We start from the raw sequence: 14496 nt of genomic DNA, 5'->3' as shown, positions 1-14496 counted from the left end.
AAGAGGGGGGGGGGGGTGAAATTCCAGGAGTTTGAGATGGGTCTGAAATAATCCCGGGAAAAACGGGAGTGTTGGCAGGTATGCGATTCACAGTGAGAAAACTAAACATGCAATCATTAAATCTGACTCGGTGATGCAGAAAGTTTCTTTCAGTGTGATATATCCCATATTTAGCTTTAGCCTTTACTGCAGATTTGATGACATGCCTCTAATTGAGACTGCTGCAATATGACACCCTCAAATGAAAGTTCAAAGAGAAGCACATTCTGTACCAATAAAATCAGACGTTAAACAAATGTGACCCTCCCTCCTGTCTCTGCATCTCTCTCTCTCTCTCTCTCTCTCATCCTGCAGGCTAGACAGAGTGCGAGCAGGCATCCAGCATCCAGCATCCATCTGAAACTTCAGGAAAAGGTGGAGAAGGTCCTTCGTTTCCAAGGTTATGCTGGTGACAGCGGCGGAGCGAAGACAAGGAAAGCCGCAGCGAGAGGAAGAGGGAGAAGACGCAGCCATGATGGGCACAGCTATCCTGAGGAAAGACCCGGCATATGAGTGAGTGCTTCCATTTCTCTTCGCCCTCCCTCTTTAGGGTTGGACATCACGCATGGGTTGCCATGGCAACGGCAGCAGGAGGAGGATGATGATGATGATGATGCTGCAGCTGCTTCTGTCTGCAGTCATGTGTGTGTGTGCGTAGATGAGTGCGTTACAGGAGCTGACATGCGTGTAATGTGGCACGGTGTCATTTGCAATGGAATTTTACAGTATGAAGGAACATACTGTAAGAAGGAGAAGATTTGGTTAAGATAATGCTGACTTTCTAATGTCTTATGTTTTGGGGTGTTGGCCTGTTTTCCAATAAGAATTGGATGAGCAATTAATGTAAGATAAGAGAAATACTACAGTCATTTATAGTGAATACTATAATGTTTTTAGTATGAAGCATACTACACTGTAGTAAAGTGTATTATTCTGTATATATTTTAGTATTTACAATTCTTTGGTAATGCATTGTAAAACATACTGAAGTACTAACTACACTGTAAACAAATCCCTAATTTTATGGTTTATAAAAAAAACGTAAAATAACGGCCATTAAATTACAGAAATTTACAGTAAAATAACAGATATTGAATTACAGAAATTTACCGTGAAATAACAGATATTAAATTACAGAAATTTACAGTAAAATAACAGATATTCAATTACAGAAATTTACCGTAAAATAATGGATATTAAATTACAGAAATTTACTATAAAATAATGGATATTAAATTACAGAAATTTACAGTAAAATAACAGATTTTAAATTACACAAATTTACCATAAAATAACGGATATTGAATTACAGAAATTTACTATAAAATAACGGATATTAAATTACAGAAATTTACCGTGAAATAACGGATATTAAATTACAGAAGTTTACCGTAAAAATAACGGATATAAAATTACAGAAATTTTACGTAAAATAACGTATATTAAATTACAGAAATTTACTATAAAATAACGTATATTAAATTACAGAAATTTACCGTAAAATAACGGATATTAAATTACAGAAGTTTACCGTAAAAATAACGGATATTAAATACAGAAATTTACCATAAAATAACGGATATTACATTACAGAAATTTACCGTAAAATAACGGATATTGAATTACAGAAATTTACCGTGAATTAACGGATATTAAATTACAGAAGTTTACCGTAAAAATAACAGATATTAAATTACAGAAACTTACCGTAAAATAACGGATATAAAATTACAGAAATTTAACGTAAAATAACGGATATTAAATTACTGAAATGTACTATAAAATAACGAATATTAAATTACAGAAATTTACCGTAAAATAACGGATATTAAATTACAGAAGTTTATCGTAAAAATAACGGATATTAAATACAGAAATTTACCATAAAATAACGGATATTAAATTACAGAAATTTAATGTAAAATAACTTATATTGAATTACAGAAATTTACCGTAAAATAACGGATATTAAATTACAGAAATTTTCCGTAAAATAACAGATATTAAATTACAGAAGTTTACCGTAAAAATAACGGATATTAAATTACAGAAATTTACCGTAAAATAACGGATATTAAATTACAGAAGTTTACCGTAAAAATAACGGATATTAAATTACAGAAATTTTCCGTAAAATAACAGATATTAAATTACAGAAATTTACCGTAAAATAACAGATATTAAATTACAGAAGTTTACCGTAAAAATAACGGATATTAAATTACAGAAATTTTCCGTAAAATAACAGATATTAAATTACAGAAATTTACCGTAAAATAACGGATATAAAACTACAGAAATTTACCAGAAATTTTAATTTAAGTAAATTTCTGTAATTTAATTTAATAACTTTTTTTTTCGGCACCCCAGCTGCCGGATATAAACCGTAAAATTACGGATTTTTTTTTTACAGTGTACAGTGAACCGATAAACTGCACTGTAGTATACTTTAGTTTTTACTACAGTAAACTGTGGTGTATTGTTGTATAATGTATCGTACAGTTGTAGAAAACCTACTGCATTGGGTAATTTGATTAGTTGTTCTCAGGGATGGACATAGTGATTTGACAATTTCAGGCATGGGGCCCTAGCATTGTTGAAAAATAAACCGCATGTTAAAAATTTTGTGTGTGTTTGTGTGTGTGTGTGTATATAAAGTGTTTCACACTTTGTAATGTTGTAATGGCGGGGTTAGGTGTGTGCCAGTGGTGTAGTCCTAAAAAAAAAAGGTGCTGTACTATTACCTACCCAATCCAAATTTTAAAAGTAGACAAGACAAGTCAAGTCAATATTTCTTTGATTCATTAGCTATATATATATATATATATATGTGTGTGTGTGTGTGTGTGTGTGTGTGTGTGTGTGTGTGTGTGTGTGTGTGTATATATATGTTGAATAATCATACAAAAGATTTACAGATTTCACTGTCACTATATATATATATATATATAGATAGTGACAATGAAATCTGTAAATCTTTTGTATGATTATTCAACATAGTGGTAAACATCCATATAGGTAATTTTAGTTTACCTTGTAATCCTGCTTGTTGCGAGCTCCGTGACTGTCTGACGTTGTGATGAATCCAGAAAGTTCCAAGAAAAATTTATAAACTGGTTCGGTCAAAATAACCCAACTCAGATATTCAACCCCTTACTACCCTTTCAGTTGGGTTGACTAAGCATGGACAACCCAACTGTGTGTTTGCAGTACCCCAGACAACCCAACTGTTTCAACCCTGCACAATTAACCCAAAAAAGTGTTTAGAGAAATAACCCTGCACTTTTTTAGAGTTTAGTATCTTACTACCTACTTTGGTATCTGAGGCCTGGAGTTTTTTTTTTATTGTGATGTTGAGATGTTATGTCACATGCTCATCCAAAGGATGGGATCCGAGGCACAAATTGGAACTGTAAAGCTAATGCCATTGTTTTATGTTCCTCAAATGCTGAGGAAGCGGCCTGTCAGGCAACCATTAAAACCTTTGCTGAAATACGACCCACTGGAGAGTAAACTGTAACAGTGCTCCACTCATATTAGGACAATGCATTGTCCACATTCATCAACATGGAAACTTGAGAGCTCCATTGGTAAAGAACTGTGTTATAGTACCAAAACAATCATCAGTTCCATCTCAGGGAATACGTGTTGCTAAAATGTAAACATCGAATAGGCTGTACAGTAAATTGTCTCTATACCGAATAATGTACTTTATCAGATGTAATGTTTCAGCATGGATTAGGCTTGCGTTTCCACTGCCAACAGTACTTTGTTTGCTAGGCGTGGGTATACACCAGAAAGTTGTGATAAGAAAACCGCACGGGCCACATATTGCACTCAAATTCCTTATTTCAAGCACATGAAGATTGAAAGAGGAAGGAACACCACTTGCGCTTCCCACACAACATGTGAATGGCCCGGTAAACAACAATTGAGCCTATACAACAGATTCTCTTTCTTGTGTCTTGGCATGTGGCTATTTGTTGCAACAATTTTAGTTTGAGCTTGTCACATTCAAAGACTTTAGTGTCCTAGTCTAGACTCTAGAGCAGGGGTCACCAAACTTGTTCCTGGAGGGCCGGTGCCCTACAGATTATAGCTCCAACTCTAATCAAACACACCTGAACAAGCTAATCAAGGTCTTACTAGGTATACTTGAAACACCCAGGCAGGTGTGTTAAGGCAAGTTGGAGCTAAACTCTGCAGGGACACCGGCCCTCCAGGACCGAGATTGGTGACCCCTGCTCTAGAGGGTGCATTAGGTGTATCCCAAATCGCATACTTATGCACTATTCTACGCCATTTTGTAGTATAAATAGTGTAAGTAATGCGCACTTTAAAGGGTCACGAAGCACTAAAACACAGAGCTGTTGGTAGTCATATGTGTCCCACGCTGCTATAAACACTAGTAGGACACAAATATTTCACAAGAAAAGTGAAAATTGGCTGTTTTTGCGTTATTTCGAGCAAATTCGTTCTTCCAGTTTGAAACGAATTTTTGAAGCTGCGTCACGGCGATTAGATCCTTGCATGTATTCCAGCATGGAGAGAGGATGTCTGTACCGCCGAGTACATTGTGACGTCTCTGAGAGTGCCGCATTAATTCATGAGAAAGACTTGGTTCAAACTAATTAGCGCGCCCTATTGTGAATGAGGTGCAACTTCATTAATATGCATGATAGCTTCGAAACTGTTTTACCTGTTACAGTGTTCAGACGGCAGAGAGACTCCACGTTGTGTTGTTAAAACAAGAACTGCTTAGAGACATGGGTCATCAGCTTTGCATTTGTTAATGTGCTGCAACGAAGATTTTGTTTTCATTTCCCGCTATGAGAGCGCAGCTGGACTCACGTGTGGATTACAGTGCATGTGACAGAAATGCGCTTGCAAGAAACATTTTTTACCCGAGAGCTTTTCAGATCTGGAAATAGTGCAATCCTTATTTGCCGCTCGTCTCCTATAAAAAAAGATGCGGTTTCTGTTGGTGTTGATTGTCCTGTCTCTACAGATTTGGTAAGTGTGTGATCAGTGGTCTTTGTTTATTCAGATGGCAAAGTTAGTTCATGTCATCAGCAGGACTCTTTCTGTGTTTAAAGACTTATCTTAGTCAAAATGATTTAGTTACTAAGTTTACAGTACATCAATATCACTACAATATTATAGACTGAAAGATCCGCTGTAAATGCTGCTCTCCGAATGCAAACATGTAAACATCGCAATCAAACTATTTCCGTCGTGTAGGATTTTCACAGCATTTTGTCACAGGATAGTCTACAACACACGTCTTTCTGACGCTACCCACCGAGTGCATCTATGTAGGTATGGATACAGGGGGCATGAATGAAATGTTCCTGAATGAAAGTGAAAGTGACAAACTGCAATTCGTCAAATTAATAATTTGGCAAATAATTCGATTACTGATGTCCATGTAAACACAGTCATTGTCTTTCTCCCCTGCGTCTGTGTTTGTTTTGCCTCTGTGAAAATCAGCGCGTGCCCAAACGGAAACTCCTATTTTTATGCAAAACCTTCCCTCTTTCCCTCCCCCGACACTCCCACCTAAACAGAGCTGGACACACCCACTTTCCTGACTTTTTCCAAACTAGACGTGTGAAAACACCTCTGGTGCATGTAGGTACCTCTGGGCGGCTTTAATAATGGCGCCAAGACCGTTTTGAAGTGGTGACATCTTTATTATTACACACGTCATACTTTAGCCAAGTTCGATGTGATCCTGGATTAACATCTATGTTGTTCCTGGAACATTCATTTTTGTTTGAAAATGTAATCCATACCTATTCCCTACTCCTAAACTGAAAATTATTCCCAAAATCAGAAGGGAATAATCATTGGATAACAGGGATTTTTGATTTCTTTGGTCAAAATGTTTTATTAATCTTATTAATCGTCCCTGTAAATGTTTTAGTTTGGGAAGGTCATTTTTGAGAAAGTGCCTTTGACCGTGAGGGAAAGAAGGACGCTGATATAGTCTCAGAAAACCTTTTACAGAAATCTCTTTTTGCATGCTATCTTAATCAACTCATGAAACACTTGACTTTCAAGTCGTCTTTTTTTCTAGGACATTACATTAATGTTTTCCTGAGTTTGTATATGGAAAAACAAATATTGAACACAACCCGGTTAGCAAAATTCATGTGGCTCAATTCCGGCCCGCACCAGACACTTACATCTGGCACACATACCGCATGGAATGATGGCACTTGGGCGGTCCACTCCTGTTTGTCAGATCTGGGGCTACAATTAAGCCATAGCAATACCACACATCAGCCAGAATTCAACCAAATGAACCAGAACTGATCCTATTCTGGGCCACAATTTGCTTTTATTCTGGCCCAGATCTGGCTTACACCTTACATTTGCTGGGTGTGGCAAAGTACAAAAATCCCAGCATGCATTGCAGTATGAATGCATTCTATATCTTATTGATGCTCCAGTTTTCATTATTTGCTTTTGATTCTGCTGTTTATGTTGACATTATTGATTTTATAACTTTTAGTATCCTTTTGCTGATGTTTGTGAGTTTTGTTCATTTGTTAATTGTCACCGTTGTTGAGGTTCATATGCTGATTATTGATGTGTCTGTGAGTAGAAATTAAACCATAGAATTTTTTTAGCTTATAAACCTTCATAATTCTGTGGCATGTGCAAGCATGTTATTACGTTACTTCTAATAATGGATTAAACATTGGTTAACGTCAGTGAATTATATTATTTCATCACAGGTTCCACTTCATTTTATTTATTTATTTTTTTTTTACTTGGCTTGTTTGCTGTAATGAATAAACTTTTCAAGCAAAGTTCTTGCATGTTGCAGCAGCCCAAAAGAAAATGTCTATTAAGAGGTTCAGGGCTATGAGCCCAACTAAAGCAAACACTTTTCTACATGATGGTGACTTTAGTCTATGTGGTCCACATATGTTTTAAGATAACTGGGCCACATTTGCCATATCTTCTCTGGGCCGCTTTAGGCTCACAGCCACATTAGCCAAAGCTAACTGTGCCAAATATTTGTCAAAAATGGCCCGCATTTGTTTGAGAATAACTGGGCCACATTTGCTATATCTTCTCTGGGCCACTATAGGATAACGGCTTCATTAGCCAGAGTTTACTGTGCCAAATATTTGCCAAAAGTGGCCCGCATATGTTTTAAAATAACTGGGCCACATTTGCACCTTTACACATGTGAGCCACTTTAGGCTTAGACCCAGATTACACCTAAATGACTAGGCCACATTTGTGGCCCACAACTGTGGCCCACATTTGTCCTTCATCATTTGGGCCAATGTATCATTTTCCACATGGGTCACATTAGGGTCACATTTAGATGACATTTTGCCATATGTGCCAAATCTTTGCCTTAAATGGCCCATATATAAATTTGAATCTTGGGCCCCCTTTGCCATTGCACAGGTGGGCCACTTCAGGCTCACATTCATTTTGTCTGGGCCGAAGGAATACCACCAGTGCCGCATAACTGCCAAAAGTGGCCTACATTCGCATGCTATCTGGGAATGCCATTTTTTTCCTCATGACTTCATAATTTATAACTTTTTATATGTTTGAGCATGTAACTTTCCCTTTTACCACAGTAAAGCTCAAAGTGTTTTCTTTCCATTGATACCCAGTTTGTGTTTGTAGCTTACTGGAGTCAAGAACTGTTACTATTTAAATATAGGTAGGTGTACATCCCCAAAAGTGAGTGCTGGCAAACAGGTTTTAACAAATAAAATAAAATAAAATAAAATAAAATAAAATAAAATAAAATAAAATAAAATAAAATAAAATAAAATGAAATAAAATAAAATAAAATAAAATAAAATAAAATAAAATAAAATAAAATAAAATTAATTAATTAATTAAATTTAATAAAATTTAATAAAATTTAATTAAATTAAAAAATAAAATAAAATAACAAATAAATGAAAAAATAAAATAAAATAAAATTAAAAATATAAAATAAAATAAAATAAAATAAAATAAAATAAAATAAATAAATAAATAAATTTAATTAAATTTAATTAAATTAAATGAAAAAATAAAATAAAATAACAAATAAATGAAAAAATAAAATAAAAATAAAAAATAAAAAATAAAAAATAAAATAAATAAATAAATAAATAAATAAATAAATAAATAAATAAAATACATTAAATTAAATTAAATTAAATTAAATTAAATTAAATTAAAAAATAAAATAACAAATAAATCAAAAAATTTAATAAAATTAAATTAAAAAATTAAAAATAAAAAATAAAAATAAAATAAAATAAAATAAAATAAAATAAAATAAAATAAAATAAAATTAAATAATTGCTTACAGATTCTTCTATAGCTCAGTTCCAGCATGATCCTATAAATTGCCTCACAACTGCTATATAACATTACAGCTAAAACCAGGTTAAGAGTGAGTTTACAACAGTAATTCAGTTTAAATGACTGAATTTACATTGATTTTCCCAACAAACTATAGTAAGATGGGCAAATTAGCTCGTGTCGCCTGTGTGAGTCTTTTTTTCCTGAGTGTTATCTTGATAATACAGAAGGCCTGGAGCCATGGCACTAAAGAATGCCTTTGAGTTTGAGCTGAGCACTTGTGTGACTGCAGCTGTCGCATTCCACACACATGCAAAATTAGCAGCAGTCACACACAGCAACAGGCCATCCTGTAGGATAAACACTGCTGCTAAATCCTCCGAGCTAAACACCACATCAATCTGCTTTATAATGATAAATGTGACATGTAGCAGTTGTGTTACTAAATAGGTGTTTCCAAGTTGATATTGAAGGCTAAGTCATATTATCTGGGGTAGAAGCCTATTAAATACCACTGGATTAGATAACATCTTGAATAGCATTTATTTTTAAAGATAAATAGCTTAAGCATAGTTTTTTTAATTGGACAAAAAGACAAATCGTCACCTTGGAATTATAAGGTTCTATCTGCGTTCTGAATGACTTTGAGATATTGAAATTCAACGTTTTTGCATATAGCAAACAGTATGTGTGTAACATTTGTTTTTTTTAAATAAAAAGTCTTAAAATGTAAACACCTTAACAAAAAACATTCCATAATGTAAGTAGGTTGTCATTTAATAAGGATATGTCAATAGCTCAATTTTGACAATAATGTCAGATAGAACCTTATAATTCTAAAGTGACAAAAAGGCACAAGACTAAAATATTTCAAGCTGTCTCAACAAATTGTCACGTTGCAACAGATTTTTGTATCTTTTTGAATCTATTTTTCAATAAAACGTATCTTATTTAAATTGTTATTTGTTTATTGGCCAAGATTTCTAGCCTCTAACGTTAAAAAGATTATAATATTGACCAACGTTGAGTTTAATACTTGTCAAGATTAATAAAATTAAGTAAAAATATAAATAAATACAATATGTGTATATATATATATATATATATATATATATATATATATATATATATATATATATATATATATATATATATATATATATATATATATATATATATATTCATTCATTCATTTTCTTTTCGGCTTAGTCCCTTTATTAATCTGGGGTCGCCACAGCGGAATGAACCGCCAACTCATCCAGCATTTGTTTTATGCAGCGGATGCCCTTCCAGCTGCAACCCATCACTGGGAAACACCCATACACACTTATTCACACACACATACATACACTACGGACATTTTAGCCTACCCAATTTACCTGTACAACATGTGTTTGGACTGTGGAGGAAACCGGAGCACCCGGAGGAAACCCACGCGAATGCAGGGAGAACATGCAAACTCCACACGACAGCACTACCTACTACGCCACTGTATTGCCTATATATATTTATATACACATATACACACACACACACACACACATACAGTATATATATAGACATACAGTTGTATATATACCCCCCCCCAGATTTTTTTTTTTTAATGGAGAACACATTTCTAAACATAATAGTTTTAGTAACTCATTTCTAATAACTGATTTATATTATTTTTGCCATGATGACAGTAAATAATATTTGACAAGATATTCTTCAAGACACTTCTATACAGCTTAAAGAGACATTTAAAGGCTTAACTAGGTTAATTAGGTTTACTAGGCAGGTTAGGGTAATTAGGCAACTTATTTTATATTGATGGTTTGTTCTGTAGACTATCGAAAATAATGTAGCTTAAAGGGGCTAATAATTTTGACTTTAAAAATGTTCATAAAATTGTAAAACTGCTTTTTAAAATATATTGCTGAAGGGGCTAATAATTTTGACCATAAATGGTTTTAAAAAAATTTAAAACTGCTTTTATTCTTGCTGGAATAAAACAAATAAGACTTTCTCCAGAAGAAAAAATATTATCAGACATACTGTGAAAATTTACTTGCTCTGTTAAACATCATTTGGGAAATATTTAAAAAAGAAAAAAATCCAAAGGGGGGCTAATAATTCTGATATATTAATATTTGAATAAGTGATAGATATTAATATTAAGAAACATAAGTTTGATCCTATCAATTTCGTAATGAATGCCCTTAAAAAATGAAGCCTTTGACAGCAAGCATCAGTGTTTTGTGAGACTGAAATAGAAATGGGATGAAGGGGTGGGGTCAGGGGCGTTGCTAGACATAAAGCCTTCCCCCTAAAAATATTTTTAAAAAATGTAAACATTTTTATAAATTTAAAAATATATATATATATATATATATATTATATTTATTATTATTAAAAGTATTCTTAATTTTATATAATTATTCCTCTAAATAATCTTAAATGTAACTGGAAAACAATTTTAAGACAACTGGAGTGATGCTAAGATCATTTAAGAAATTACTTTTGCATAAATATTAATTTTATTTGAATTAAATTCTATAGAGAATTCAATAAAATACAAAAAAAGAAGATGTGTTATAGGATTATCGGTTGTAGACTTGACACATGGCAGAGAATTAGGTTTGTTAAGTCTTACCTCCCTGACTCCTCATCCCTCCTTTTTGCTTCATACAAATAAATCTATCAGGAGGCATGCTTAGTAAGATCACCGCCATATTGTTTAAACTTTAGTTTTGTCGATTTGCAAAACAAAAAATGCTGTTACGCTGGTTTTACAACGCATGAGTGGCGCGTAACAAGCATTGGCGCGCGTGTTAACTACCGCTAACTAGAGGCGCGCGGGTTCTTTGCGCACAAGCGGAGATGTGTCAGTTTGCTTTTTGATTACACTGCTTTCACCAGCGTTGGTTTGGTTGCACATAGAGAATAACGTCTTTATTTCGGAATTACCACTCTTAATAAATACACTTGCATATGAAGTAAATCATATCTCAATGCATTTACTGGGGCACTGGACATTTTTACTGGGGCACGTGCCCCAGTGAATTGGGTCTAGCGACGCCCCTGGGTGGGGTGGTGCTGGATATGTGCGTACCTTTCAATAAAATCCTGCAGGCGCCCCTGCATTTAGGCAGAAGCTTTACATGTTTGTAATAGTTTTAAATCTCCTAAATGCAAATGTTGTCACTGTTTTGGTGCGCACTAGTTTATAGATATCTTAAAAACTAACAATACTGATACTAACATTAAAAAACTTTATTTTAATTTAATGTTCAAAATTAATAGCACCCCAATATTGCACTCTATACAAATATAAAACCTTGAACTTGCCTTCTTTGGTTATGGACAAAACCAATCAGAGTTTGGAAATCTTTTTAGCAGAGCTGTAACTGACTCTATCATGGTCAAAATACACACTCTGCCCTGCAGGCATAAAGCCATTCTCTCTCTCCATTGACAGCCTGTTTACCTCCATTGTACAGAACGTTGACTTCCACTCAGATTGCTTGAAATACTAATGGATAGTTTTCTCCTGGCATTATAGACCTACTTTTTGAGGTTCAGCAAAATGACAGCCTGACAACACAGATGGCACCACAAGCCCTAGGGCAGCAGACTATGGAACAAAAAATAAATGGAGGCATCCAAAAACATCAAGCACTGGTAAAATATCTGCTATTATAAAGTTAAAAATATTAATTCACTGAGAGTTAAGTATTATAATCCCAACTGGAAGGACTTTATTTAAACTGAAAAAAGCCAGACCAAGAACTGTGACAGTGTCCAGAACAACTGCAGCCATAAACACAGAAAACAGCAGGCCACTGTTGTCATTAAATGCTTTAGGTAATGCCATTTCAACAAAGCTAAACTTTTTGGACACCATCTTCTAGTACAGCAGCTTCTCATGATGGGTACTAAATGGAAACGCCTATTCCACTCAAATATGTGAAAAGTAAATGTTTGTGCCTGGCAAACTTTTTTTAACCTGGCATTTTTCTGTTTTGAAACTTCTGGAATACACATGGAAATCTGGTGGCTTGAATTACCATTGACTCAAAAGCATTTACTGAGCCACAAACTGAACAAGTCATGAATCAAGTGTGATCTCTGCGCATGATGATTGTGTTTGTAATCACTGCTAACGAATGGTAATCATAATCCCCCATAAATCAGCGACTGCAGCAGTCCTGACATATTCAGCTTCTTTGACTTTCTAAATCCAAACCACAGAATGAAACGCACATCATTTTACAAGCATTACAAAGTAATAATGGTTCATTAAGAACTATTGTAATTACCGTATTTTCCGCACTATAAGGCGCACCGGATTATAAGACGCAGTCTCAATTACGGGGTCTATTTCTGTACTTAACCCATACATAAGGCGCACCGTATTATAAGGCGCACGCTAAAATACACTGTCTGCAAAAAAAAAAAAGGTAATGGAAGCAAAACAGTTAACATAGTTTAGTTGAACTTTATTGTACTATTTAACAATACACTCACGTTATTTTTTTAATCAGTCTTCTTCCACAAATCCATCAAAGTCCTCATCTTCTGTGTCTGAATTGAACAGCTGGGCAGTTTCGTCATCAAACACGCCGGGTTCTCTCTCATCATTGTCTGAGTCAGTCTCATTGCCGGGTGGCTGTTCAGCAATGATGCCGGCTTTTGCGAAAGCTCGGACAACAGTTAAAGCAGACACCTTAGCCCAGGCATCCACAATCCATTCACATATGGTGGCGTAACTCGCCGGCGCTGCCTACCAGTCTTAGTAAAAGTGTGTTCGCCGTCTGTCATCCATTGCTCCCACACAGCTCGCAACCATAGACTGTAAGCTCGCAACTTCACTTTAAACGCCCTGTTTACACCAATATCCAGCAGTTGGAGTTCTTTTGTTAGTCCTTCCAGGAAATGCTCCGACAGCCAATCAAGTGGAGCGCTTTCCGAAATCACACAACAACATTTTTACAGATTTTTGAACTCTGTGCACACATAAAGCGCACCGGATTATTAGGCGCACGGCCGTTTTATAACAAAATTTAAGGCTTTTAGGTGCGCCTTATAGTGCGGAAAATACGGTATACATAAACATCAGAGTTATGAAACTGAATTTAGCTTGCATGATGGCCTCAATACACATACTGTTAAAAAGAAGTCCATGTGAAAATGTGAAAACATCTATAAGGAACGAATTTACATTCAAGTCCTTGGGCCCTATCATACACCCGGCGCAATGCGGCGCAAGGCGCGACGCAAGGCGCAACGCAATTGTTGTTTGCTAGTTTCAGCTCGGCGCAGGAGTCGTTTTGATGTTTTGCGGCACGCTGTTTAAATAGTAAATGCATTTGTGTTCATATGTGCGCCCATAGGCGTTCCGGTCTTAAAAAGGAGGCGTGTTGAGGCGCATTGCTATTTTGAGGAACTTAAATAGATGGTTCGATAGACCAGATCAAAGCTGTTCTATTGTCCAGCGCAGAGCATGTTAGTTGTGCTCCTCGCTTACACATTGCTTAATACACACAGAATGTACAGCAATACGCAAATATCTTTACATATTGTCATATTGGGGTGATATAAGCACACCCAGTGCTTTTTTTTCAATTCAACAACATAAAAAACGGTGGACCAATTGGAGCTGTTTTCAAATCGACCGCTACTTGACGTAGGAGAGCGGTCCCCCCGCCCACCAATATTGATTGATAGGCACGTCATCATATCCTCAGTTTGTTTATTCACGTCCGCCATTTTCAGCGTGAGTCGAAGCGATATCATTAAAGGAACACCCTTGCGCTATTTTTAGATGCAAGGCTCATTGGGCTCAATACAAGAGCAATATTCTCCACATTATCGCTCTAATCGGAATTATTGGTTGTATCTTTAGGTAGGTTTGCAAACATGTGTACTTCTCATTGAGTCTACCTTATACTTCAGCCATTTGCATTTCTCGTGATCCCAGAAGCTCCCTGTGATCTTAACTAGCATGCGTTTTAGAATTTTAAACATCGGTTTCTATCAGGGTACACTCAAGTCGACGGCTGGGCGCCGCGGACCGCTGCAGAAACCTATGTTTAGAATTTAAAACTGCGTGGCGCGACGATTCGGGACACTTCAGGCTTC

General features: G+C 35.3%; 1 protein-coding gene across 2 annotated transcripts in view; it reads left to right on the top strand.

The window, feature by feature from the left end:
* Positions 1-377: 377 nt before the first annotated feature.
* LOC130235750 (A-kinase anchor protein 2-like) overlaps positions 378-14496 on the top strand; it is a 232012-nt gene continuing 217893 nt past the window's right edge. For both annotated transcript variants that reach the window (XM_056466200.1, XM_056466199.1), the window contains exon 1: positions 378-552. In XM_056466200.1, the coding sequence (XP_056322175.1) occupies positions 443-552 (110 nt within the window). In that variant the 5' untranslated portion in view covers positions 378-442. The remainder of the gene's footprint in view (positions 553-14496) is intronic.

This window comes from Danio aesculapii, chromosome 10 (assembly GCF_903798145.1).
Source record: "Danio aesculapii chromosome 10, fDanAes4.1, whole genome shotgun sequence".
NCBI lineage: Eukaryota > Metazoa > Chordata > Actinopteri > Cypriniformes > Danionidae > Danio > Danio aesculapii.
Note: the sequence above shows the minus strand (reverse complement) of the source record. Positions and strands in the feature narration are given on the sequence as shown.